This window comes from Artemia franciscana, chromosome 19, assembly GCF_032884065.1.
Source record: "Artemia franciscana chromosome 19, ASM3288406v1, whole genome shotgun sequence".
Classification (NCBI taxonomy): domain Eukaryota; kingdom Metazoa; phylum Arthropoda; class Branchiopoda; order Anostraca; family Artemiidae; genus Artemia; species Artemia franciscana.
In genome coordinates, this window is record NC_088881.1 from 7,017,883 (window position 1) to 7,044,504 (window position 26,622).

The following is a 26,622-nucleotide window of genomic DNA, read 5'->3' on the forward strand; positions in this document are numbered from 1 at the left end:
AATAATCCAAATTCATTCTAAGACAAAAACAAATTTAAAAACGGGACCTGCCAACAGGAAGTAATTCCTGTACTATAATATTAACAGGAAGATTCGTGCGAAATGCATCAGAAAATTACTAATGAAAGAAAAAAGATATATTCCTATTCTTCGTTAGGGAAAAATTCTAGTTTCAAACTCGAACATTCACTTTAACCAGTATTAGGCATAATCATAACCAGTAGTATATGGAGAACGGCGGATTCACAATTTCTGAGGGGAGGGGGCGAAAGATTGGAATTGTAATCACCTTTGTTGTTTTAGGCAGGTTCATACAAATGCAAAAGAAAATATTTGTTCACCCTTCCCCTAAGATATACTACTGTGTATAGGCGTAAATAACTTTCAGCTGATCAACACAAATTTAGCGGAGGAAGCCGATTTTTTTGCGGAATCGTATTTTGCACAATTCCCTGGTGAAAACAGGTCCTTAGGACACTCCTTAAGGTGCACTTTCGTATATCCCTGCGTCGAAGCCAGAATGCAACTACTTAACCAAAATAAAGTTTATTAATGAAAAAGCTTAAAATATGCTTTCTAAGATTCCTTTACGTAATACATAAGTATTTTGTTGCCATAACTAGCAGGCAAGTTCAGAGTGAGAGCTTTCATTCCCCTCCAAAGTAGAGGACAACGCATGCGTATCCAAGTGATGTTTTTTTTAAGTTGACCCATTGATGAGTAAGACTCCACCAACTTGCCTTTATCCAACAATGAAGCATATCGTTGATATCCTGTTTAAAGGTAGTATAGACATATTTATTTTTTTGAGATAATCATCAAAAACCGTTTGCTTATGACCCATTTACCGTGAGATTTTACTAATACCAATATTTAGCTAGAACTAATTTGAGCCAATCAGAAAATTCTTAGAAAAATCTGATTAGCTCAAATTAGCACCAGCTAAATCTTGGTATGAGTAAATTTTCATTGTGAATGGGGCCTAAGCAATTTATAAAGGGAATATCAGCAAGGCAATATAGGTTAAACAACAAAAAATCATCCTGATTCTCCCTTTGTGAACAGCTTATCAAATGATTTCTGGTATTTATCGTAGAAGCGTGAAATTACCTAATACGACCTTTTAGTGTGACACCAATAATATTCTCTCAATTTAAGTGTATTGGAGTCCAATGCGCTCCATGAGCTTGGATCCTACATCGCCTATCAAATCAAATGGTAAAGAAAAAAAATCAATGGTAACAGCTTATCAAATGGTTTTTGGCAATTGTTTTAGAAAAGTAAAATGCCAGATATGAGACATAGGTATGACAATAACAATATTTTCACAATTTACCTGTCTCGGAGTTCAATGCGCTCCATGAACTTGTGGATCCTTTATCGCTTATCAAATGGTTTTTGGCAATTGTTTTAGAAAAGTAAAATGCCAGATATGGTCTCGGAGTTCAATGCGCTCCATGAACTTGTGGATCCTTTATCGCCTATCAAATGGTTTGAAAAAAAAAATCAATAGTTACAGCTTATAAAATGGTTTTTGGCAATTGTTTTAGAAAAGTAAAATGCCAGATTTGAGACATAGGTATGACAATAACAATATTTCCTCAATTTACCTGTCTTGGAGTCCAATGCGCTCCATGAGCTTGTGGATCCTGCATCGCCTTAAGCACAAATAAAAATGCATCTCGCAGTCGAATAACAACATCCGGATCTGATTGGGATGCTGATGTTAACACTTCAGCCAACCCTTCAACAGCTTTCTGAATAATATTCACTGCAGAATTTGGGTCTCTTTGGAGCCGACCATAATACAAGGCTTCAATAAGACTAGCAACAGTTTGAATGTGAGAGGCAGGACTAATATTTTGAACAACTTGAAGCAAGTTCTCCAGCTCAAGTGCTAGTCGTTGGTAGATAAGCCTTAGTTGGTTCAAATCCTCGCCAGATGGGGGAATTGGAGCCCCACTCGATGCACCAGAGAAAGCACCTAAAATCCAAATAATTCTCAAAAATATTGACAGTTTTATGAAAATATAGTCGAAAATTTTTGAAGTTAAACTGATTGATAAAACATGAAGGTAAGTCAGCATGTAACTTGGGTAACCCAAGCAAAGAAACATAACAAAGCATGTGGCGAGCACATGTCACTGAATAAAAAACTAAGGTAAGGATTTCTAAGCCAAACAAAATGCAGCATCTCAATTGTTTTAAGAGTTCTTGAGGGAAAATACAAAGGTTATCACACCTGATTATTAACTAGTCTACATTATAATAATAATAATTCCTTTTGTCGTTCAATCTCTAAAAGAATGTTTCTCAGTCCCGTTTCTAGACAAACTTTTATTTTTAGTAAAAATTTTCAGCGAGTTTGAATACGCCTTGTAACATTTGAAAAAAAGAGGCCTTGTCTTCTTCATGGCTTTTTCAGGCAAAGTCACCCATGTTTTTTACTTTTTCTCTTAGCCTTTGTCTTCCTTGGTGATTTTAAAGCCTAAAAAAGGCAAAGCTATCATGTCTAAAGTGGTTTTTCTCCACAAAAAATTCAAATCTGGTGAACAAAAAGCTATTTTCACTCAACTGGCTCTCATCAAAACACAATAATATGATACACCTTGATTAAGTTTATTGTTTTTTAGCCACCATAACTAAAATCATTCCATGAAATAATAACTATTTTTTCAAAACTTGAAAAAAAAAGTCAAATTTTTGGTTTGTAAATTATTAGCAACATTCGTTAGGACCCTACAGTTCTACATCAAAATATAAATTATGTGAATCGATCACTAGATAAATTTGAATACAGCTCATAGAATTTATGAGAAAAAAAATTGAAAAAAATCCTACTGATAACAATATTTGAATAACTATATTTAATGTTTTGGTAACCATAGCTAACAAAATGGTAATGACAGTTTCTAAAATTTGACTAATATTACGATTTTAAACTTACAACATTCGTAAGAAACCTACAACTCGACTATATCATAATACATCAGAATGCATTAGCAGTAGATCACTCGATCTACTTATCAAGTCTATCAAAATCTTTTTGTAGTCTAGGAAAATTGTGAGAAAAGTGGTCAATCTCAAACAAATTACTATACAAATGGTTATTTCCCTACCCGACCCAAAAATATGAGCTGATTCATAATAAGGAAAATTCACCATTCTAGCTCTTTCATTAACTTGAATTTTTTTTTAGGTTGGATGTTGAGGCCATTTCTGGCCTCATTCGTAGAAATATTGTCATTTCTACGATGCATTCGTAGAAATTCGTAAGAAACATTACGAAACATTCATAGAAATATGTCATTTCTGCGCTCTTTTCTTTGCTCAACATAATAATAAACTAAAACTCTAATCCCACAATAAAAATACCAAGCAATATTTGTAATCTTTTCTATAATACAAAAAAAACTGATTACTTTTCAGTTTCAATAGACTAGAAGCCCAATCATAATGAGATTTTATTAACACCGAAATTCAGACCGTTCCAAAACCCAGTATTAGCGAATGCTAGTGATCAGATTTTACCAACCAAATTCAATAATTTAAAATCTGAAATCAATTAATACCGTAATTATCCCATATATTTGCCTCGATCAAAGATAGTCTTTGTGTCTTGTGTCGTACAAACTTTTTTGAGCTCTGACTACCACCTCCCTATATTTACTTCTGTTTTATTCCACTTATTATATTTGTTATCCAGGTTCAAATCGACTGAACTTCAGTTTTGGTTCGATCCAGTTTGGACGCTAGCCAAATCTCTATTGTAAATGGGTTCGTTTCAATTAATTCAAGGAATTAGCGCCAGCTAAATCTAGATACTAAAAAAACCTCATTAGGGGTGGGCGTAAAAAAATCACCTTTAAATTAGAGAGAATTTTTTATAATTTTAAAGCGTAAATTCAAAAACGTCATGAAACTATTAGAGAAAATTGAAATATTAAAAAAAAATAAAACCGAACAACGATGCCTACGTACTAAAAACGACAGAAAAAGAAGGATTGAAAAAAAAAAAAAAAATAGATTTGAAAATATAGAAACTGGGACACTGTCATCAAAAAAGGCGAGACAGATCAATTACGTAATGTGCTTAGTCCCGTGCGTTGGTCCAAAATAGCCAACTATTCTGCGGTTTTACTCTAAAATATACCTGACAGTCATTTGAACTTGTAAAGGGGTCATTTTTTGTAATTGCAGGCTTTGAAGGAGGAGGGGTGACAAGGCCATCTCCTTCAAGTACTACATCCATTGAGTCAATTCTACCTAAGACTTTCCTCAAAATAACTGGCCCTATAAGACTATTAAATAAAAAAAAACAGTTTCCTTAATTAAAAGTAAGGAGCGACATTAAAACTTAAAGCGAACAGAAATTATTCCGTATATGAAAGAGGCTGTCCTATGCTCCACATCTCTACTATTTAAATTAAATTTTGACTTTTTGTCGCAACTCTACTTAAGAAAAAAAAAACTTTAGCGTAAAGAGCGCAGCCTTCATGTCGCTCCTTACTTTCAGTTTAAAAAATCTTTTTTTTTATTTAATTTCGGAACATTTTTGCATTATTGCATGTTTTAAATTTGGCTCACCGTACACGAATAATTAAAACAAAATTTGCATTTTAATTTTACTTTTTAAAGACTAATAATAACCTTACATTAAACTAAGTTTGATTTTTGTTTCAGTTGTTTAAGATTGACTCCTGAATCAAAAATGTTATTTAATTAGAATAATAGCCTCTTTTAAAAGTTAAAAAAGAAACTTTAGCGTAAGAGCGAGTTTATGACGAGAGACAAACCATCTCATATATGTAATATTTTCTGTTCGTTTTAAGTTTTAATGTTGCTTCTTACTTTCATTTATAAAATTCGTTTTTTTTATTTAATTGCTGATCGTTTTTTAAATAATATCCGGAAACCCAGCTCCCCCTCTATGAAGGAAAATTCCCTTCCCCACGAGAAATTCCTTCATGGAAAGATTCTCTCATGTAACTTAAATTAACGATATTTGCGGAACTAATTTTGTAAGGCATAGTAACATAAAGGCCAAAGATGTCGAAACTATCTTCGTGAAAATGAGAGTCGCAAGTTGAGTAATTCTCAAATGAATGAAAGAAAAGATATTTTAAAGATATACGTAATAATTTATATTCGTCTTAAGTTTTAATGTTATTCCTGAAGTCCCATTTTATTCCTTTACAACTTTCAGTTGAAAAAAACTTTGTTTTTTTTTTAATTTAATAACAACCACAAGCCGAACACACACAATATCTTTGGTTTATTATCACATAAAAATCATAGCTATAAAGATGCTTAAGGTAAAATTAAATGCTAAGATTGGCCGGAAAATAACACAAACAAATTATTGCTTATATCGACCATAATCGTACAAAATTTTAACTTTAGTGTAAAGAGCGAGGTATTGACGAGGTGGCGAACTTCCTTATATACGTACCATGATTGGGTTCGCCCCCTCGTGAATACCTGACTCTTTACGCCAAAGTTCGAATTTTATTCCAATTCAAGAATGACCCCTGAATCACAAAGGGCGTTTAAATAGAATAAATAGCTCTTTTGAAATTACAAAAAAAAATACTTTAGCGTAAACAGCAAGGCACTGACGAGGGGACGAACCCCCTCATACACGTAAAAATTTCTACTCGTTTGAAGTTTTGATGTTACTCCTTATTTTCAGTTGAAAAAAACTTTTCAACTGACTTAAATTTTTAATTTAATTTTTAAACTTTTTTAATTTAATTTCTGACATTTTATATAATGCTGAGATATACAGTACCCCTTTCATAGAAATTATCTTTCCCCATGGAAAGATCCTCCCACGTAACCCAATCCCCCCCAGAAAAAATCCCCTGAAAACGTCTGTATACTTACCAATAACCAATACTAGGCTATATGGAAATTATGGACTAAGTTCATAACTTATAGCCCTTCCCCCGGGGACAGTTGGGGATTAAGCCGTCATCAAAGACATAGTTATTAGAGATTTCGACGATGCTCAACAAAAAGGCTGTCTCAAAACTTTTGATCCGGTGACCTTGGAAAAAACAAGCGTGGTAGGGGGCCTAGCTGCCTTCCAATTTTTTCGTTCAATTAAAAATGTCACTAGAACTTTCAATTCCCGTTCGAATGAGCCCCCTCGCAAAATTCTAGGACCACTGGGTCGATACGATCACCCCTGGAAAAAAAACAACACAAAAACAAATAAACACGCATCCATGATCTTTCTTCTGGAATAAAAAAATATAAAATTCCCCATTTGTGCAGATAGGAGCTTGAAACCTCTGCAATAAGGTTCTCCGATACGCTGACTCTTATGATGTGGTTTTCATTAAGTTTCAATTACTTTTAGGGGGTTTTTTCCCCTTATTTTTTAAAATAAGGCAGATTTTTTCAGGCTCGTAACTTTTGATGGGCAGGACTCAACTTGATGAAACATATACTTAAGATCAGCATAAAAATACAATTCTTTGGATGTATCTATTTGTATCAAAATTCTGTTTTTAAGAGTTGGTTACTATTGAGCCGGGTCCTTACTTACAGTTCATTACCACGAACTGTTTGATAAATTTGCGAAGTAGAAGAAAAGATTCAAATGGAAAGAGCACCAGGCATCCAAGTAGAATTAATTAATTAATTAATTAAGAGTAAAATTAATGAGCTGTAGTTTTGATTGCACATTCAGATCTCCCCTCTGAGAATGATCTAAAGAACTCAACATTCCAGAATCCCTGTGATTTCAAAATAATTTTTATTCATGTTTTTAACACCCAACCTCCCAGGATGAACCTGATGATACTTAACACACAAAGGTGAGGGCCTTTGATATAAATCTATGGCTATTGAAGAAGCGCCTTTTTTTGACGTAACACCTTAAACTAGGTATCCTTTTCTCAGACAACACTGCCATTCTATGACAAACACATAAACATTCACATAATCCATTTATTTAGACAGTAAAGACAGGTACAAACGTCTAAATATATCGATCACATTTACAGCGACTGTCACCAGTGGAAATACTAAAGTATTAAAATTGAAACTAACATGATTCTACAAAACTAGGTCCTTAGATTAGGAACCTAATTGAAGGTGCTACGTCGAAAATACGTCGTATATATGGGGAATGAGACCAACCAAGCATGAACTATAAACTTAACATTTTGTTTGCAATTAGAAGACATAGAAGACTTTTCCGTATTCATTGGAAATCTGTTTTTATTAAGCAAGATTAAAGAAGTAAATTTACTTCAAGACTTTGAATGCACTTTGTCATTGAACTTTCTCTGAAATGTGTAAATATGTTAGTCTCAATTTTAATACTTTAGTATTTGTGCTGATGACAGTCGCTGTATAATTGGTCGAAATATTTAGACTTTTGTACCCGTTTTCACCGTCTAAATAAATGGATTTCTCCCCATTTGAACGTTTATGTATTTGAAGAAGGCTCAGCTTCAGACTTCACCACTTAGCCAAGATCTAAAATATTCAAGTACTACTTTTTCTGTTGGAGCTTTTTTAATCTAAACATTAATATTATTTTTTTTGAACCTTTAAAGTCTTAATAATCAGCCCAAAGGATGTAAAAGGATTAAGAATTACTAAAGCAAAACTTGAGCTATCTGTAATTATAGGAGGGAGCCTCTGTGCCCTGCCCTCCCCTCTTTCAAGTGTTTGTGTTTCCCTCACAATTTACCTCTGTCTACATTATTTTATAATTTATATACCCCCTCCCTTTAACAGACAACCCTACATGCATGCATGTGATTTAGTAAAGTAATTTCAGAAGATTAGCTGTAAAAGAACAACTTAAAATAGTTAGTGGTGATAATGACAAATTAAAGTACAATCCAAAACTGAGTATTACCTGAACCGACGACAAAAACAAGCTCTGAAACAACAGATCAAGATATAAAGCCAATCATACCTGTTTGAAATGGAGCCGGAGCAACAGGCTTGGGTGCCATGACAGAAGCTTCTCTTTCAGATATTGGCAGGAACCCTGGGATATATCTTGCAAATTCATCGTAAACAGCAGCTAGCGCAGGTGATGGTGGACCGGCCTTGAGTCTTATCTCTTCAGGCATTCTTTCATTGTGATACGCCAAAAGTACTGGGTCACAATAGCGCCTACCTTCAACCTTGGCCTGTCGTCGTAGATCATAATCACCAGTTAGTCGTTTGTCTATTTCTATCAAGGCCTTATCGATAGCAGTTTTCTGGATAAATGCACATGCAAGCTCTACATTATCTTGTGCGACAACCGCTGCAGCTTGTTCGCAAGCTTCACGCTGTTGAATAGATGTTGCACGGATAGTTGCCATGAATGCGTTTTTCAAACTGCTTGTCATTGAAGTCAATAGCTGTTCACGGCATGATATCATGGCAGTACCAGCCACTAGGTGACGAGTCATTGAATGAGCACATATTCTCATCCTTTGTTCTTCTGGATCAAGAGCAAAGTCCTTTCGAATTATTTGCTCACACGTAGTTAGAGCAATCTTAAGTGACCTCTCAATAACAGGTTGTATCCATTCTTGAATGGCTCTTTCGACAGCAGGTTTAACAAATTCTTTAAGCTGCGGATTAGCTTGAAACAGCACAACATTGGTGTTGATAGTTATAAACTGCGCCAAATTAGCTGAAGTTGTTGCATTGATATCTCCATAGCAAAAACGAGGTTCTGGTATTACTACTGGAGTACCTTGGACAGGTGTAGTTGTGGCAGTACTTGTAGCCGGCTGAGCCTGATTCTGTATTGTCATTGGGGAGGGGCCAGTAGCAACAGCAGAAACTGCAGCAGCAACGCTTTCTTCTTCAGCTTGTAACTGTACAGAAGGCGTATCACGGGCTTTGACAGGAGTTACCCCTTCAACTCTATGGATTGGAGATGATAGCTGTGGCTCTAATCTGGCTAATCTTTCTGGATCTTTTAAAATATTGCCAGGCTTTAGGTCATTAACATCAACTCCCAACGTCTTACAAAGAACTTCAATTTCAAATTTGAGGTTTAGTTTCAATTCGTGTTCTTGATGAAGCTCTGCGAGAGCATTCATGATAGCTATAGTCCATGGACAGGGAATACGAAATACTCTACTTTTGGCACAAGCTTCAACAACTTTGGCAACAAAAGGAATAACATACAAAAGTTCTTGCTGACCTCTATGATATGCTTCAACTATCAGTGACTTCATATCAATTTCATGCAACAGTATAGGCTTATTTTTCCCAAGGGTTAGTAATCCAAGCCAATGTCCTAAATTTTTAAGCAAAGTTCGATCCGAAAAATTGGCAATGCTTTTATCACTTTTCAAAAGGACCTTAATGTTCCGGAAAGTTTCTCTGACAACATTAGCATGAAGTTCACCTATTTTTAGTGTGTCTAAGAAATTTGAATACAAGTTGTGAAAGTTGAATTCGATAGAGACTCGTTTCATAACCAAATAATGGGCAATCCAGAGGTAAAAATCTTCACTGATCAACTCCTTAAATTCATCACATTTCTGTGGCAAATTAACAATTGACAAATTATTAAAAATAAATCCGATCTTATCTTGAATTGTTTCACTAGGTAAAACCATGTCTCTTTCGTCTCGTTCTGAAGCAGATAATAGAGTATCAATATTTGTGGCATTTGCTATTGAGGGACGGCCAGATACAACTGAAGAAACAGTGGCTTTAGCCACAACAGATGGGGCTGATGTAGTTGAAACTGTTGCTAGTCGATTTGCAGATGGTAAACCCCCTTGGGTAGCAGATGGTGGCTCCATGGACCGAGTTCCATACTCAATATAGTCAGCCAAGTGTGAAGGAAATTCATGAAAGTGTGCAATACTAGTCAGATGTTGGCAGTACTGAGGGTATTCTTTTAGCCGTCCTTTGAAACGCTCTAAGGCAGTTGTACCAAAAAAGTGCATTTTTGATCCAGGGGGTTTTCTAAGTGCATCAAGAACATAGCGAAGGGCTATTCCTAATGCCATATAGGTGACTAAGCCATGTTCGATTATACCACCAAAGAGTTGAGCAGTTACATTGAGTTCTTTCTCAGGATATTGGGGAAAAAATCTATATTCTTCAAAAAGATTTTTCAGCATACAGCTGAACACTTCACGCTCCCGCTTTACTGGCGATTCTTGAAAGCGCTTGAGCATTTCTAGTGCCTCTTCAATTGCAAGGGGAGCCAAACTGGCATGAGCAGCTTGACTATATATCCGCTGAAAATAACTAGTTGCTTCAGCATCTATGTCCTTAGAAACAGACTGAGATGCTTCTGGAAATAAAGAGCCAGTAGTAATATCACTCTGTCGGGTTCTGTCAGGCACACTTCCTTGAGGAGCCAGACTAAATCGAAAACCAGACACAGATGAGGCAGAAAGGGAGTTACCACCTGCTATAGTACTTGATGGTATGCTTGATCCTAAACTAGGCATTCCCAAGCCAAGACCAAAATGGGAAGTACTTGATGGCGTCATTTGGCTAAGTGCACTTGAAGAACTGAAATGACCTGAGTTGAATATCTTAGCTGGGGAATTTTGGATAGTGGGACCTCCAAGGCCTCCTAGACCTAGAGATGAGGACATACTAGTCCCTATAGAAAGATTGCTCATGCCAGATGAAAGGCCTGGTGCAGGATCAATCATACCACTTGGCATGAATTGATTTCCAAATCCAGAACTACTCCAGGTTGTATCCATGCCACCTCTGAACGGTTTACTCAGGCCTTGTGCTGCTTGTTGTTGCTGGGCTCTTGCTCTTTGAAGCAACATATTACAGCTTGTATTCATAGAAACAATTGTCTCTGATAACTCTTGGCTTACTTGAGCAGCACAAGATTGGAGGCAGTTCAAAATTGTAACTAGAGTCTCCACAGGGAAATAAGATGACTTGGCTCCAATTTCATCTTTATTCAGGGTTAGGTGAGGTATTCTTCTCTGCACAGATTTAACAAGAGCCACAACAAATGGTTCACCATGCTCTCTAATTTTGTCAGTAATCCACTTATCAAGCTTCAAGTATTCTCGCCTCGCTGCTAAACAAGCAAGGTCAATTATGAAAGCATAGAACTGTGCATTCAACAAAACTGAAAGTCCTTTTAGATCTTGTGCAACATCTAGAATTCTAGATAACCTTGATTGATCAAAATCCCCTCTTACATACCAGTCTGCCATGGCTGCAATCACAAGAGACTTGATACTGGCAGTCTGTGCATGCCATGCATGGTGCAATATCACTCCTCCATTTGGATGATTACCCAGAAAGATTGGAATAAGATTTGCAATTAATTCTTGTCGCATTTGGGTCATGGGAGATAAAAGTTGAATCAAACCCAAAACCAGCACATCTGGACAATGTTGTACTGGAACTTTAACTAATTCTTGAACTGCACTATATTGCCCATTTTCAGCTAAGAAAAGAAGAATTTCAAGCAGCTCTGCTGACTTCCACTGACTGAGTTCTTTATTATCACCATCATTTAATATCTTAAGAATATCAGTAGAAACTGGTGTATGGGGCAATTCAACAAGAGACACAATGTCAGGGTTTTTGACCACTTGAGTAATTAATGACATTTGACTGTCTGAATACTTCCATCGCCTGTACAAGAATTGGGCAAATACTTGCTCAATAGGCTGACCTTTGCTTTTCAAGCCAGCATTCAATGCAGTTGTAAGAAACACCAAAGCTGACCGACTGTATACTTGAAAGCCAGGGTGGTCTAGCTCAAGAACAACTTCTTCCCACTGTAATTTCGGGCATATCTCAACCAGGGCTTGGACAAAGTTCTCTGCATTCCAGGTTTGGCCAGAGTCATTTGGCAGCTTTTCTTTTCCGTCTGCTCCCCATAGGCCTTTACTGTCAAGACCAACTAAAGTTCTCATCATTGCTGACAAAGTTCTGGAAACTTGAGAAGGTGTCATCTCCTGTGACAAGCTCCTCAAGTGTGCTTTGCATTCTTCAACTGAGGCGGTAAACGAATATCCAATTTCAATAACAAGATCACTAAGAGAACCGTCTAGAGGATTTTTGAACACTGTCCCTTCAGTTGCCATTTTTAAAGCACATTCAGGAAGAAATTCAACAGGTACTTCTATAACACTTTGATCAATAGGTTTGGCAAAGTTGATTGCTTTCACTAAACTTGGGGCTGCTTGTATCAAGTTCTTTACAAACACTTTATCTTTCTCACTAGCCTCGTTCCCAGTGTTGCCTTTTCTCAAAACTTTGATAACTCCTGCTGGTGTTTCAAACTCTAAATTCAAGTCTTTTTTACCATCACTATCAGATCGTTCATCACACAAATAATCTGTATACGTCAGAAAAAGTGAAACAGTGTCCGACACTAGGGGCATAGTTTATCTGGAGGGTCATTGAAAATTACAATACACTTTAACCCCATGTAAAATATTCACTGGCATTCAATTTTCAATGTCACAAATAACAGCCAGCAATAATAGTAGCTTCCGGAAGATGATAGCTCTGGAAAAAAAAAACGAATGTTAGTGGCAAGTAAAGGAAGCAGTAGAGACAAAAACAAGGAAAACAAATAGTAGAATCTGTATAAAAATAGACAAACAAAACAATAATGGCACGTCTAAAGACAGTAGGATCAGGGGGAGGTTCTCTCTCTTCTAGGAAGAAACTTCTGATCCACCTCCCCACTAAACATATGAGCTGTGTGCATGTTTGTGTCATATTCCTGTTTTTTTTTAATAAAAAACAATCAGACCATGTTTCCTTGGAAGGAACTTGCTTTGTTAAGTTCAAAATACTTATGGTGATTCATTGAAGAGTCTTTATGGGGTAGATATCAGATGCCTCAAAAAGATGGGCAATCACTTAATCCAATGGACAGAACAAAATTATCACCATCAAGGAAATGTAAATTTTGAACTCGTTATTTTTCCTTCTGTCAACAACTAAGAGATAGAATAATAATTAATTAGAACAATGTTGTATTTAGACTCTTCCACATTACTTTGTTTTTATTTTAATATATTTTTTCAATGAGAACACACAAAAAAAGAATTTTTTCATTGAAAATGTCTCAATAAATGTTTTTCAAAATTTAGGCAGGTACCCACCCTTCTACCAATTGATGCCACAACAACTGTTGCAAAACGACACACTAGGTACTACGTATATAAAAAAAAGTTTATATTTTACAAACAAACACAACCATAAGTATTATATAGTAAATAAGAACATTAAAAACTTCAGGTTACAAAAATAGATTAATTCCATCGTTTGTAGACCACTGCAAAGATTAATTAGAAACATATCCCTTTTTTTGTCTCTCTCTCTCTCTCTGTTTTTTCTACATTCTTCTTGTGTAGGCCTCGTTGACTACTTTTTACAAATAGATTCTTCCATCTTCTATATTATCGATTTATTATAAATTTACGAAGTCCTTTGAAATCAGAATTATGATCCAAATGCAAAGAATTTGTAAAGTACTAATCCGACACCACTCCAACTTTTACAAAATCCCGAAACAAAGATACCAACAGCCACAGAACACAAGTTTAGCCTGGGCATGTAATAAAAAAAAAAAATATTTATAAATACAAACAAATGACTATGTCCTTTGGTTTTTGAAATTTAGTTTTTCTCTTTTATCTCATAAAGTTGGCGTTTTCATGCATATTTTTGAAAAACTATATGCTCAACTTAATGAAATATTACTTCAAATAAGCCTTTTCTTAATGAAACACTTGTGGTGAAATTGTCCAGGTTTTGACATTTCCTAAAGCCCCAATGTTTGACTCGTAAATATTATTTACACGCACGTCTCATCTATAAGATCAGTGAAAACGTAACTGATGAAACCAAATTAAAGACCACAAATTACACGCAAGCCGGTATCCAGGGTTTTTGTTCTGGGGAGGGGTTGTAAAAAGAATTAATTTGTCTCATTTTTGTTACGTTTTTAAGAGTCGGATAAGATTCCGGGGACGGGATTCAAACCCCTCAACCCCTCCCCTGGATACGGCCTTGATTACATGTTTATTATGCATCAGTCATCTATTATATCTAATCAGAACATTAAACCAATATTTTCCAGTCAGTTTGTAATCTTCACGGCTTTTATTTTGTGAATATAAAAATACTTATTCAAATTTATATAAAAAAACAAAATATACATATTTTTATATTTATATATAAATACTGATATCAAAATATAAAATATAAAAAATACTGAAAAGTATATTGCCTATCTAATCCAGGGTATCAAAGGCCAATCCAAGGATAAATGTTTAAGTTATGCATTTTTTCACTGAAGTTTTGGATGGGATTGATAGTAGCCAGAATTCGTTATTTCCAAGGGACATAACCATCTTTCTTTTTACTAAACGAAAGCGTTTTATCTAGTAGGAATCAAGCCGAGACAAGTGCAATATAAGAAAAATATTATCTTAAACAATATTAAACTGCATAGAATACAAGGAGTTCTTCGCCATTGTTATTTCCGCCGATCTTCAAAGAACAAATATAGAATTTTGAAATACTAAAAAATCTGGACCCCCTCCTTCTATCAAGTTAAGTTGGACGGATTTTTTTTGCCATGGCATTAAATTACTTAATTGTTGTTTTTGGTAGTTTTTCATGATTAGAAAAGCTAACCACCCCAATGGAAAAACGAGGGCTTATGTGTACAATTTTATTGTGTTTAATCTCTCTGTTTCTCTCTCTCTCCATCACAAATTAATTATCTCTATATTATAGGAGCTTATAATCTATTATCATATTTCATTTCTACTGTGCTTTATAAAACACATTTCTTAGAATTTGATCAGGCTGTCCTGTAAACTTCTGTTAGGTCATATGCTAAAAAGCAGGACGTCAAACCAAGGGCGAATCCAGGATTTTTGTCCGGGGGAGGAAGGATTACAAAAAAAACCATCAATTTTTTCATTTTTATGATTCGGACAATATTTTTTTTGAGGGGGGGGGGGGGGGGGGGTTAAGCTCAGTCCGTTCCCCTTTCACCCTTGATAGGCCTTGCGTTTAACTTCAACATTACTTCTTCTAGTAAAATGTAGTTTTATTCCAGCATATTCCATGTATCAGCCGTTTGTTCGCAGGCTTTCAAAATTGTAATGTTACGCATATACATCAGAGGAAGCGTCATAGACGGAATGGATATTAAATGCAACATTTAGACTCATTCTGAATGAAACAACCCAGAACAACCAATTTTGAATGAAGCAGCCCAGAACAACCCATTTTGAATGAAACAACCCAGAACAGCCCATTTTGAATGAAACAACCCATTTTGAATGAAACAACCCATTTTGAATGAAACAACCCAGAACAACCCATTTTGAATGAAACAACCCAGAACAACCCCTTTTGAATGAAACAACCCAGAACAACCCATTTTGAATGAAACAACCCAGAACAACCCATTTTGAATGAAACAACCCAGAACAACCCATTTTGAATGAAACAACCCAGAACAACCCATTTTGAATGAAACAACCCAGAACAACTTTTGAATGAAACAACCCAGAACAACCCATTTTGAATGAAACAACCCAGAACAACCCATTTTGAATGAAACAACCCAGAACAATTTTGAATGAAACAACCCAGAACAACCCATTTTGAATGAAACAACCCAGAACAACCCATTTTGAATGAAACAACCCAGAACAAAAGCTTGACAGTCTGCTTCTGTTAAAAAAAGGAGAAAGCCCTGTCAAGAAATAACTTTAGTCTTATTGTTGTTAATTTCACCTAGGGCAAATTTACACCTTTTAAAATAAAAGCCAAAGCTAGAAACAAAAAAGAACAATCCAAATTGTGTTCTGATGGATGGAAGGGAGCCCAGCTGTTACTAGCTTTTTTAAAACACAAAACTATGCTACAGAAAAAAAGTAATGTAAAATTGCTGCTAAGTTACTCCAAGATTGTATCATGTGCGTCTACAGAGAGAGGATAGGGCCACAAAAGTGACCCTCAAACCCAAAATCTTGGGAGTTTTGTTTTCCCCTATGCTTTCCTACATCTTCCACACCATTCGCCTATTATTGGATTCCCCCCATCCCCAAAAGAAAATACTTCATACGTTCCCCTCTTGTACGTTATTAAACTTCCAGAAAAATTTATTCACAATTTCGCTTACGCTCATTTATCATCAACTCAGTTTAGCTTTAAAATGTTACATTATTATGACAGTTAATCCGAAAAACAAAACAATAGATGCATGGAAATACTATTGAGAAATACCAGTTCCCTGCTATTACAACTTAGATTTATAGGCATTAGTTAATGAGCAGTAATAACAGATGAAAGCGTCTTAAGGCAGTCATATAGCACAAAACTCACCAAATCACTGAACCCCTCCCCCCAACTCCCCCAAAGAGAGCGAATCTAGTACGGCTACGTCAATCACGTATCAAGGACATTTTCTCATTCTATCCACCAAGCTTACTCACGATTCATCCACTCAAAGTGTTTTCCAAGATTTTCCCCTCCAACTCCGCCCAATATCAAAAGATCTGGTCGGGATTTGAAATAAGAGCTCTGAAACATGAATTCCTTCTAAATATCAAATTTCATTAAGATCTGATCACCTATTCGTAAGATAAAAATACCCCAATTTTTACGTTTTCCCATAATTCCGGTTTCCCCCTCCACCCCTCCCCCCAATGTCACAGGATCTGGTCGGAATTTAAAATTACAGCTTTAAAGCACAAGATCCTTCTAAATATCAAATTTCATTAAGATCTGGTCACCCTTTCGTAAGTTACAAATACCTCAATTTTCAAAATTACCCCCCCCCCAACTCCACCAAAGAGAACAGATCCAGTCCGGTTATGTCAGTCACGTATCTTAGACAGGTTTTTATTCTTCCCATCCAGTTTCATCCTGATCTCTCCGCTTTAAGTATTTTCTAAGATTTCCCCCCCCCCCAAAGACGCTGGATCCGGTTGAGATTCAAAACAAGAAATCTGAGTTACGAGGTTCTTCTAAATATGAAGTTTCATAAAGATCCGATCACTCCTTCGTAAGTTAAAAATACGTCATTTTTCTAACTTTTCAGAGTTAACCCCCCCCCCCAATAGAGCGGATCCGTTCCAATTATATAAATCACGTATTTAAGACTTCTGCTTATTTTTCCCACCAAGTTTCATCCCGATCCCTCCAATCTGAGCGTTTTCCATGATTTTAGGTTCCCCTACCCCAAACTCACCCCAATGTCACCAGATTTGGTCGAGATTTAAAGTAAGAGCTTTGAGACACGATATCTTTCTAAATACCAAATTTCATTGAGATCCGATCACCCGTTTGTAAGTTAAAAATACCACCTTTTTTTCTAATTTTTCACAATTAACCCCCCCCCCCAACTACCCTAAAGAGATCGGATCCGTTCCGGTTATGCCAATCATGTACCTAGGACTTGTGCTTATTTTTCCCACCAAGTTTCATTCCGATCCCTCCACTCTAAGTGTTTTTCAAGATTTTAGGTTTCCCCCACCCAATTCCCTCCCAATGTCATCAGATCCGGTCGGGATTTAAAATAAGAGCTCTGAGACACGATATCCTTCTAAATATCAAATTTCATTGAGATCCGATCACCCGTTCATAAGTTAAAAATACCTCATTTTTTCCATTTTTTCAGAATGAACCCCCACCCCAACTACTCCAAAGAGAGCGGATCCGTTCCGGTTGTGTCAATCATATATCTAGGACTTGTGCTTATTTTCCCACCAAGTTTCATTCTGATCCCTCCACTCTAAGTGTTTTCCAAGATTTTAGGTTTCCCCCTCCCAATCCCCCCCCAATGTCACCAGATCCGGTCGGTATTTAAAATAACAGGTCTGAGACATGATATCCTTCCAAACATCAAATTTCATTAAGATCTGATCCACCGTTTGTAAGTTAAAAATACTTCAATTTTTCTTTTTTTTCGAATTAACGGGCTCCCCACTCCTCCCCAGATGGTCAAATCGGGAACACGACTATTTCTAATTTAATATGGTTTGGCCCCTGATACGCCTGCCAAATTTCATCGTCCTAGCTTACTTGGAAGTGTCTAAAGTAGAAAAACAGGGACCGACAGAATTTGCAATTGCTTTATGTCACTTGATTAATACCAAGTGCCATAAAAAGTACGAGAAACATAACAATTAAACCACTGAGTTCACCATAGTTGAGAACCCTTCACTGATGGTTTGAAGTTTCCCATCGTGGTTACAGTATTAGCAAAAACGTAGTAAAGAGTAAATCGTGGCCTATGCTAACCGTAGTTTTTAAAACCTGTTTTTGTTGATATTGTAAAGTAAAAAAAAAAAAAAAAAAAAAAAAAAAAAAAAAAAATCCCGACTGGCAATAATTCGAAAATAGCAAGTACCATACCATAGACTAATAACTTTTAATTACAAAATAATTTACTGAAAAATTTCAAAAGGAGCCCGAAACTCCTCAAGCACAACATGACATCAAATCAAAATTTCAAAATGACCATCAACAGTAAACTTGCTGAAAAAGAGGCTTACTGCCCCCCCCCCCTTGAAAAAAAAAAATCAAAGCACAAAACTATATAGGATTTTCTGTAATATGGGTGACAACTCTATGCCTACTGCATAACTATTTTAGGTGTAAAATAAAAAAGATCACATTCATATGTTCACCTACAAAAAAGCAGGAATGATATGGGATCTCCTATACAAAAAAAATGATTAATAAACCCCTCTTAAAAACCATAAAAATGATGACCAATTTTTTTTTATATTTAATACTCCCCCCACTTTAGAAATATTTAATAGGCGCATTATTTTTGAGGACAGTCATTCAGGATTGATTGCAGCATTGCTGCACTCATATTAAGCCTGGATTTACAAAAAAAAAAAAAAAAAAAAAAACAGAGGCTGAGAAAAGGAGACAGGAAGGAAACACAGCCTTTCTATATTTCATAATTTAGTGATATTATTGATAACATATTTTCTGGATTTTATCAACTTGAAACTGGATTTGTTCCAGTTTCAATTTAAGTGTACCAAGCCGTTTCTTAGGTAACCCTAGTTGAGAAGCAGAAGAGGGGCAGTTCCTTGCTACAAGTGCTTTTGTACCTGCCAAGAGTGTCTCCCTTAAACTGCAGGGATCAGGTGGAAAAGGGGCTGACACTTCCCCTGTCTTTTGGGGTTTGTCCCAGGATGCTGCCAGATGGACTAGTACAGAATACTGTGCTGAATTTTGCCATAAGGGCGAGATCAAAAGGAAATACCAACGCCAATATCATTAAAACTGGCAGAAGATATGGTAAACAAAGTGAAAAAATTATTATGTCTATGGCACTGTATGCTACTTGGCAAACCAAGAGGCAAAAAGTTGCTGACACTTTTGTGGACATTTTGAAAGTTCTGACTATTGTGATAAGAATTTAGTGACCCAAACAAAGTTTGTTATATATGAACCAGATGAAGTCCCTACAATTGTTGGCGAGGCAAGTGCTATGCTAACCCTCAAACCATCTTTGGCTGTTGTTTTCAAAACGCCAAAATCTCTTGATAACCCTGATGCTTATAAGTAACTTTTGGAACACATTTGCCCCAACTCAGCAGGAATGAGTGAGCTAAGAAAGTTGAAACAGGACTGGAGATTGTATATCAAATCTAAATCTTCTACTGAGAAAATTGTTGAGAAAATGAAAGCTATTAAGCCAGACGTTGCTACTGTTCACAAGGAGAAACTGTTTATTGCAATCCTTAAGCAGGTTCCACCTAACATGACTCATACTGATGTAGAATCCCTTGTTTCAAGTGAATTAATGGTAGTAGATATGCCAAGTCAAATACTGTCTTGTTTACCACTTTCCTCATGGGTTGAGCATTACAAAAAAGAATTTTATGATCCAGGTCCACATCTGCAAAATAGTTACAAAGTGAAACTCCAAGATATTTTTTTTAGCATTCTTCTAGTCTGGGAATGATTATTACAAAGAGCCTGATTATTTCTGCAATTGGTAAACTGAAAAAAAAAGGTCAAGAGGATTTGATAGAATTTCTGTACAGCATTTGTTGCTGTGTGGTCAACTGTTTATAAAACAATTAGTGCTCCTTTGCCAAATGATATATCTGCTTTTGTTAATGCAGAAAAACATGGTGAAAGTATTGCTTTAGCTGCCCATGATGGAAGATGTGCATTTGATTTACTTCTCCACAAGATCATATTTGATTTGGGTTTGGCTGGTGTTGACCCCTGCATCTAAGCCCCACTGGCTGACATGTATGAAAATCTGAAAGTGGAACTTAGGTTCACTCTATTTAATAACAGTATTGTAAAGCCACAATCAAAGTCACTTATGACTTATATTCTGCATGGTATTGATCAGTCAGAGAGCGCTAAATTTTGATGCTTGTTGTTCTTTTTTGCAATTAAGAAAAACAGGACCTTTTCAAAGACTTTTTTAAAGTCTTTGAAAAGACTTTGGAAAGAGAAACTTTTTCTTTGCCATCAACATCAGCAAAATCATTATGTTTATTTTTTTCTCTCTTTTTCTTTCTTTCTTTCTTTTTTCTGCTATAATTATAAAGGAATATAAGACTCTTGGTTTTCATTTAAGAAACACAATAACACAGATCAAGAGGAAAAGAAGAAATAATGAAATCACATGGCTTGTGAGAAGTATGAGTACTCAAGCTGTCTGTTCCCAGCAGTTTAAGGCCTGTAGGCTGGCTGTTTTTACAAAAAAAAAGTTGTTTTTAACAAATAAGAAATTCCAGGACCAAAAACATTCCCTAGGAATATTTCTCATTTTCAGAGCTTAAAATACTGTATGCAAGACATGTCTACCAAGGGCTTTCTGAATTCAGGCAAAAAATATTTTATCTCAATTTAGACTTTTCAATTTCTAAAAGTACAATTTGTATTATTTGAGCAGAATTTATAAGCCACATCATTTTTTTTTTACCTATATCCCACTATAATTTTAATGATCTTCAAACTTTATGATTTTTTTTAGCTTTCCTGAGCTTTGTTTAGGCAGAAGATCTTTTTTGTGATGTTTGACCTTTATAACACAAAAGTTTTCAAGGGAAGTGCCCTCTGGGGGAGAAGAAGTGGATGTAGATGCTTCATAATATCTTCCCAGGAGACCATTAAGGCTCCCAGATGCACTTAAGAAAATTTCTTTTGTATACAAGACATGTATACAAAATTTCTTGTATACAAGACATGTCTAAAAAGGGCTATCTGAATTCAGGCAAAAATATTTTATCTCAATTTAGACTTTTCAATTTTGGAAAATACAATTTGTATTATTTGAGCAGAATTTATAAGCCACATCATTTTTTTTTTACCTATATCCCACTATAATTTTAAAGATCTTTAAACTTTATGATTTTTTTAGCTTTCCTGAGCTTTGTTTAGGCAGAAGATCTATTTTGTGATGTTTGACCTTTATAACACAAAAGTTTTCAAGTGAAATGCCCTCTGGGGGAGAAGAAGTGGATGTAGATGCTTCATAATATCTTCCCAGAAGACCATTAAGGCTCCCAGATGCACTCAAGAAAATTTCTTTTGTATACAAGACATGTATACAAAACATGTCTAAAAAGGGCTATCTGGATTCAGGCAAAAAATATTTTATCTCAATTTAGACTTTTCAATTTTGGAAAATACAACTTGTATTATTTGAGCAGATATTAAGCCACATCAATTGTTGTTTTTTTTTACCTATATCCCAGTATAATTTCAAAGATCTTTAAACTTTATAATTTCTTGACCTTTCCTGAGCTTTGTTTAGGCAGAAGATCTATTTTGTAATGTTTCAGACAGTTTGTGGTAACAAACTGTAGTAAGGAGCAAACCAGCTCACTAAAAAACGGAATTTTGATATGAATATCAAAAGAATCACATTTTAATGCTGATTTTAAATATAAATTTCATCAAGTTTAGTCTTACCCATTGAAAGTTATGAGTCTGGGAAAATTTGCCTTATTTTAGAATATAGGGGGAAACACCCCTATTGAAAATGTTCTATTAAAAAAGACAAGGAATGTCTGAAGCTTCATCCACAATTGGATTATGAAAATTAGAATATGATTCAAAACAAGATGAGAATCAAACAGCTCATGTTAACAAATAGTAAGCAAGGAGTGACTCAGCATAATAGTAATCAAAACTAAAAATAATTAGAATTTCGATAGTTATAGATACACAAAAAAAAGGTTTTAATGCTGATTCCAAATATATAAAATTCATTAAGTTTAATGTAACCTATTAAAGCTAGCATCCCCAAAATCTCAAGCAGCCTTAGTCAAAATCACACCATCAGATTCAGCATATCAGAGATCCCTAGAATAGAAGTTTCAAGCTCCTATCTACAAAAATGTGGAGTCTTGTATTTTTTGCCAGAAAACACATCATGGAAGCATGTTTATTTGTTTGTTTTTTCCAAGGGTGATCATATCAACCCAGTGGTCTTAAAATGTTGCAAGAGGGCTCATTCTAACAGAAATTAAAAGTTCTAGTTCCCTTTTTAAGTGACCAAAAATATTGGAGGGTACCTAGCCCCCCTCCCATGCTCATTCTTTTCCCAAAGTCACTAGATATAAAATTCTGAGATAGCCATTTTATTCAGCATAGTCAAAAAACCTATTTTGAAAACTTATTAATAGTAAAAAAAACTATTTCTTTGGCAATGACTTACTCTCCCATAGTCCCCTTGGGAGGGGCTGCAAGTTACAAACTTTGACCAGTGTTTACATATAGTAATGGTTATTGAAAGTGCACAGATGTTCTCATGGGACTTTTTTGGTTGGAGGGGAGGGGTTTGTGCCAGGGGAACTTTCCATAGAGGAATTTATCATGTGGGAAGAGAATTTCCATGAAGGGGTGCAGGATCTCTTAGCGTTTTTTTTTTTACAATGAGAAAATAAATATGAAAAGTTTTTTCAACTGAAAGTAAGAAGCAGCATTTAAACTTGAAACAAACAGAAATTATTATGCATATGAGGGGTTCACCTCCTTGTTCTTTATGCTAAAGTAATTTTATAAATTTCAATTATTTATTCTACAGCCTTTGTGATTCAGGGGTCATTCTTAAGGAACTTGGACAAAATTTAAGCTTCAATGTAAAGAGCAAGGTATAGATGAGGGGTGAACCCTCCCATATGCATAATAAAAATATATGAATATAGGAGTTTGTTATGTAAGTCAATTTGTAAGTTACATATATTTTCACTCATAAAAAACTTCTGTAAAAAAAATAAAAGTTCTAGTCACCTTTTTAAGTAACCAAAAAATTGAAGAGTAACAAGGCCTACTCTCCTGCTCCTTTTTTCTCAAAATCATTTAATCAAAACTATGAGAAATCCATTTAGCCAAAAAAACGAATTGATATGCAAATTTTGTTTGAATTATTCATGAGCAGAGAGCCAAAATCAAACATGCATTTATTCAAAATTATTCAGAAATGAAAAAAAAGTGTTTTTGACTGAAAGTAAGGAATTACATTAAAACTTAAAATGAACAGAAATTATGAAAGTGGCTGTTCCCCCTCAATGCCCCACTCTTTATGCTAATGTGTTTTAATGTTTCAAAAAGTAGAGTTGAGAGAAAGAGTCAAACTTTAGCATAAAGAGCAGGGCATTGAGGAGAGAACAGCCCAAAACATCCAAAACTTAGGTTTGGATTTTGGCATGACATGATTTTAGGCATTTATCCCCCCCCCCAGAAAATGAGGATATCCAAATTTGAATATTATATTTTTTTTATTTTATTGATAAATGCTAAGGAAAGGGAAAAGACTTCCATGTAAACCTCTGCAATTTTTGGAGCAGGAACCAGTAAATTTGACAGCCAGTTTTGTCAGTGGATCCTGGAAATTTGACACCAATTATTTCTCAGCTGTTTGACATGTTCAGTGAAGTTCTGACAGAGTCACCTCTATTTTGACAGGACCTGTTGCTGTCTGTCAAAAATTTCAACAATGATACTACAAGATATTTGCAAAAGAAATAAATCTACTTATAGAAGCCATTATCTACATTTGAATTTGGCTGAAGGAACATTTTGAGTACACCTGGTATTCCACTACATTAAAGAAGAATTTTCAACCCTTGGAATCTAGTCAACACTGTAATATTTGTTGCCATTTTCATTAATTTTATCAAGAAAAAGCTAATGTGGCTAGAATTCAGATAAGATGTATCATGATGCATTGGTGCAAAATCCCAACTTTTTTTTTGCAATAAATGTCCAAGTAACAGTCCTAAAAATTAAAAATTGTCCTAAAAAAGGTATGAAAAACATACCTTTACCATACCAAAACTGACAGAATGGAATGCTCCTTTCTTATCTTGATGTACCAGATATGGTGTCAATGTTTCCTATCATTGAAATACAAAAATACTTCAAGAGATAATGCTACAAGTCATGGCTAAGCAGAGTTATTCTGTTTTGAAGAAAAATTTTGGTAGGCTAGTGGTTCCAAATTGCATTGCCAAATCAATAGTCCCTTTACCCAATAGCCCAAATTAAATGTTTCTTATGTGTTTTAATATTTCTTGAGTTCATCAGTGTTGATTCAATTTGTTAGTATATGCATTGAAACAAAAATTAAGCCTGGGAAATATTTAGGCTAATTTGTATGGTATATTTGCAAATTGGGAGGAGGGAAGCAGATTATAAGTACCTAAAAAAATTTTAAATACAATTTGTCTAAATCTTATGAAGTAAGAACTGTCCTCTTAAATGTTTTTAGTAGGCAAACTTGATGAATATGGGGATCTTTATATGACTTTATGTTTTTGATTGTGTTCTTTCTAAATATAAAAATTGCTTTACTCAGAAATTCAATTTAAGCCCTTTAAAGACTCTCAAAGATGTTTTTTTTCTAATTAAGGCTATATTTTGTCATACCACACTCTTGTTACAACCCCTGTATCCATCAAATGTGACAAAATCTAAAGCCAGAAAACACAATGGAGATATAGGCTAAACATTGTAGTCAGTAGTAGATCTCTATTAAAAATGTGTCAACTACAATTATTCTGCCTATTATAAAGCAAGAATTGTTGTTTTTAACCTTTTCAAGTGGCAGTTCTAAGCCTAGACAGGGGGGGGGGCGGCTGTACCCTCAAGTTTTTCTGATGTTAATTATTTATATCCTTGTACTCTAATGACATAGACAGCCCCCTCAAATTATGAGGCCTAAAACCACCAGGCCTACTGCTTTTCTAACCAAACTAAGAGAAAATAATATCATGTTCAAAGGCCCATATAGGACTTGAAATCAAGTTTGAAGTAGCGCGGTTATTACATTCGGAAAGAGCATAAAAAAGTCATCAAGTGGAAGGCTTAAGTTCACCTTATTTATAGGCTGCCATGACTCCTACAGCCTAGCCTGCTTTAACACGGCTTATTTTTATGAGCAAAGAATTCTTTAGTTCATATTTCTTTGAGATAAAACGGTAAATATCCAACGTCTTACTTTCTAGGATGCTAGGATAAGTAATTCATTGACCAACAACAATCACAATTTGATGATAATGCAAAATGATTTTATTTATAGCTTGAATTAATAGATGGCGGCAATAAATTCAAATCTTTTTAATTAGATGACGTTAAATTATCATGAATTTAAAACTTAAAAATGTTTGTAACATCTCCAATGTTAATCACAGATCCAATGTTAATCACAGTAAATTAATTTTATCTTCATTTCATACAAGATTAAATACAGTGCTATATTGCTGGCTGAAACCAGGTGCCCAACTTCTAAATAGCTTGTGATTTAATTGGAAGCTACATCATTTCCCTTTATGCCGAGTCTGCTTTTCAGCAGATGAAACAATCCAGCATGTATTATTTGATTACCAGGCTCAGAGTAAGGAGACTATTGCTCTTAAGCGTTTCTGCTCCTTGGCTAAGATTCCAAATACTTATACAGCTATCCTGGATTCTAACCTGCCATGGGAAATTGATCATAAGACATTTAAGGCAGCAATTGATATCTTAAAGAAAAAAAATATTGTTTAATAATGATTCAAGCTTGAAGAATTCAATTTATCTATAGTTTTGATTGTTCAGAAGAGATCAGGAATGAGTAGGGAGAGCCGTATTGGTACTGGCTGGCCTAGTGGCCTTAAACTTCTGGGGACAGGTAGCTCAGGTACTTGCACTTCCCATAATCAATAACAGTGTATTATTGTTCATAATTGCATATATTCATTGTTTGCAGACTGGAGGATAATAACGCTTCCAGTGGCTAGTTTTTCTGAAAAAGAAGTCAAAGAGGTATAAGGACCTGTTGTTAGTCCATATACCTCTCTACAATTTTTGGAACTAGAACTGGATGTGTTTCGGGTATGTAAATGAACAAAGTCTGAATCATAGAAGAGCGTTCAAAGCTCAACTGTCTTTCAACCAGTGTTTCCTCTTCATATTTTTTAAATCCCTAAGAGGCTGGAGGGAAATCCCTAGAAATCCCCACTTTCAATACCAAAATCTCTGTAGGTTTCCCCATTTTCTGACTACTTTCCAAATTACTGGTAAAGCCTTCCTATGCTGGCTTTTAATAATATTTGTTCAAGATGACTTATTTTGCCACTCAATACCTTTACTTGTACCAAATATCTTCTTTTGATGTTTAAAACAATG

General features: G+C 35.2%; 2 protein-coding genes across 4 annotated transcripts in view; one reads left to right on the forward strand and one right to left on the reverse strand.

The window, feature by feature from the left end:
* Window positions 1–25,518, reverse strand: part of LOC136039232 (CCR4-NOT transcription complex subunit 1-like) — a 41,498-nt gene extending 15,980 nt beyond the window's left edge. For 2 of the 3 annotated variants that reach the window (XM_065722776.1, XM_065722774.1), the window contains exons 1-3: window positions 25,454–25,518; window positions 7,940–12,489; window positions 1,611–1,984 (exon numbers count right to left, since the gene is read on the reverse strand). In XM_065722776.1, the coding sequence (XP_065578848.1) occupies window positions 1,611–1,984; window positions 7,940–12,362 (4,797 nt within the window). In that variant the 5' untranslated portion in view covers window positions 12,363–12,489; window positions 25,454–25,518. Of the gene's footprint in view, window positions 1–1,610; window positions 1,985–7,939; window positions 12,490–25,330 lie in introns of all 3 variants that reach the window. The other variant, XM_065722777.1, reaches the window with a different exon arrangement.
* Window positions 25,519–25,610: 92 nt separating this feature from the next.
* Window positions 25,611–26,622, forward strand: part of LOC136039233 (U7 snRNA-associated Sm-like protein LSm10) — a 31,927-nt gene continuing 30,915 nt past the window's right edge. The window contains exon 1 of the mRNA XM_065722782.1: window positions 25,611–25,663. The gene's annotated coding sequence lies outside the window, so the exon portion shown is untranslated. The remainder of the gene's footprint in view (window positions 25,664–26,622) is intronic.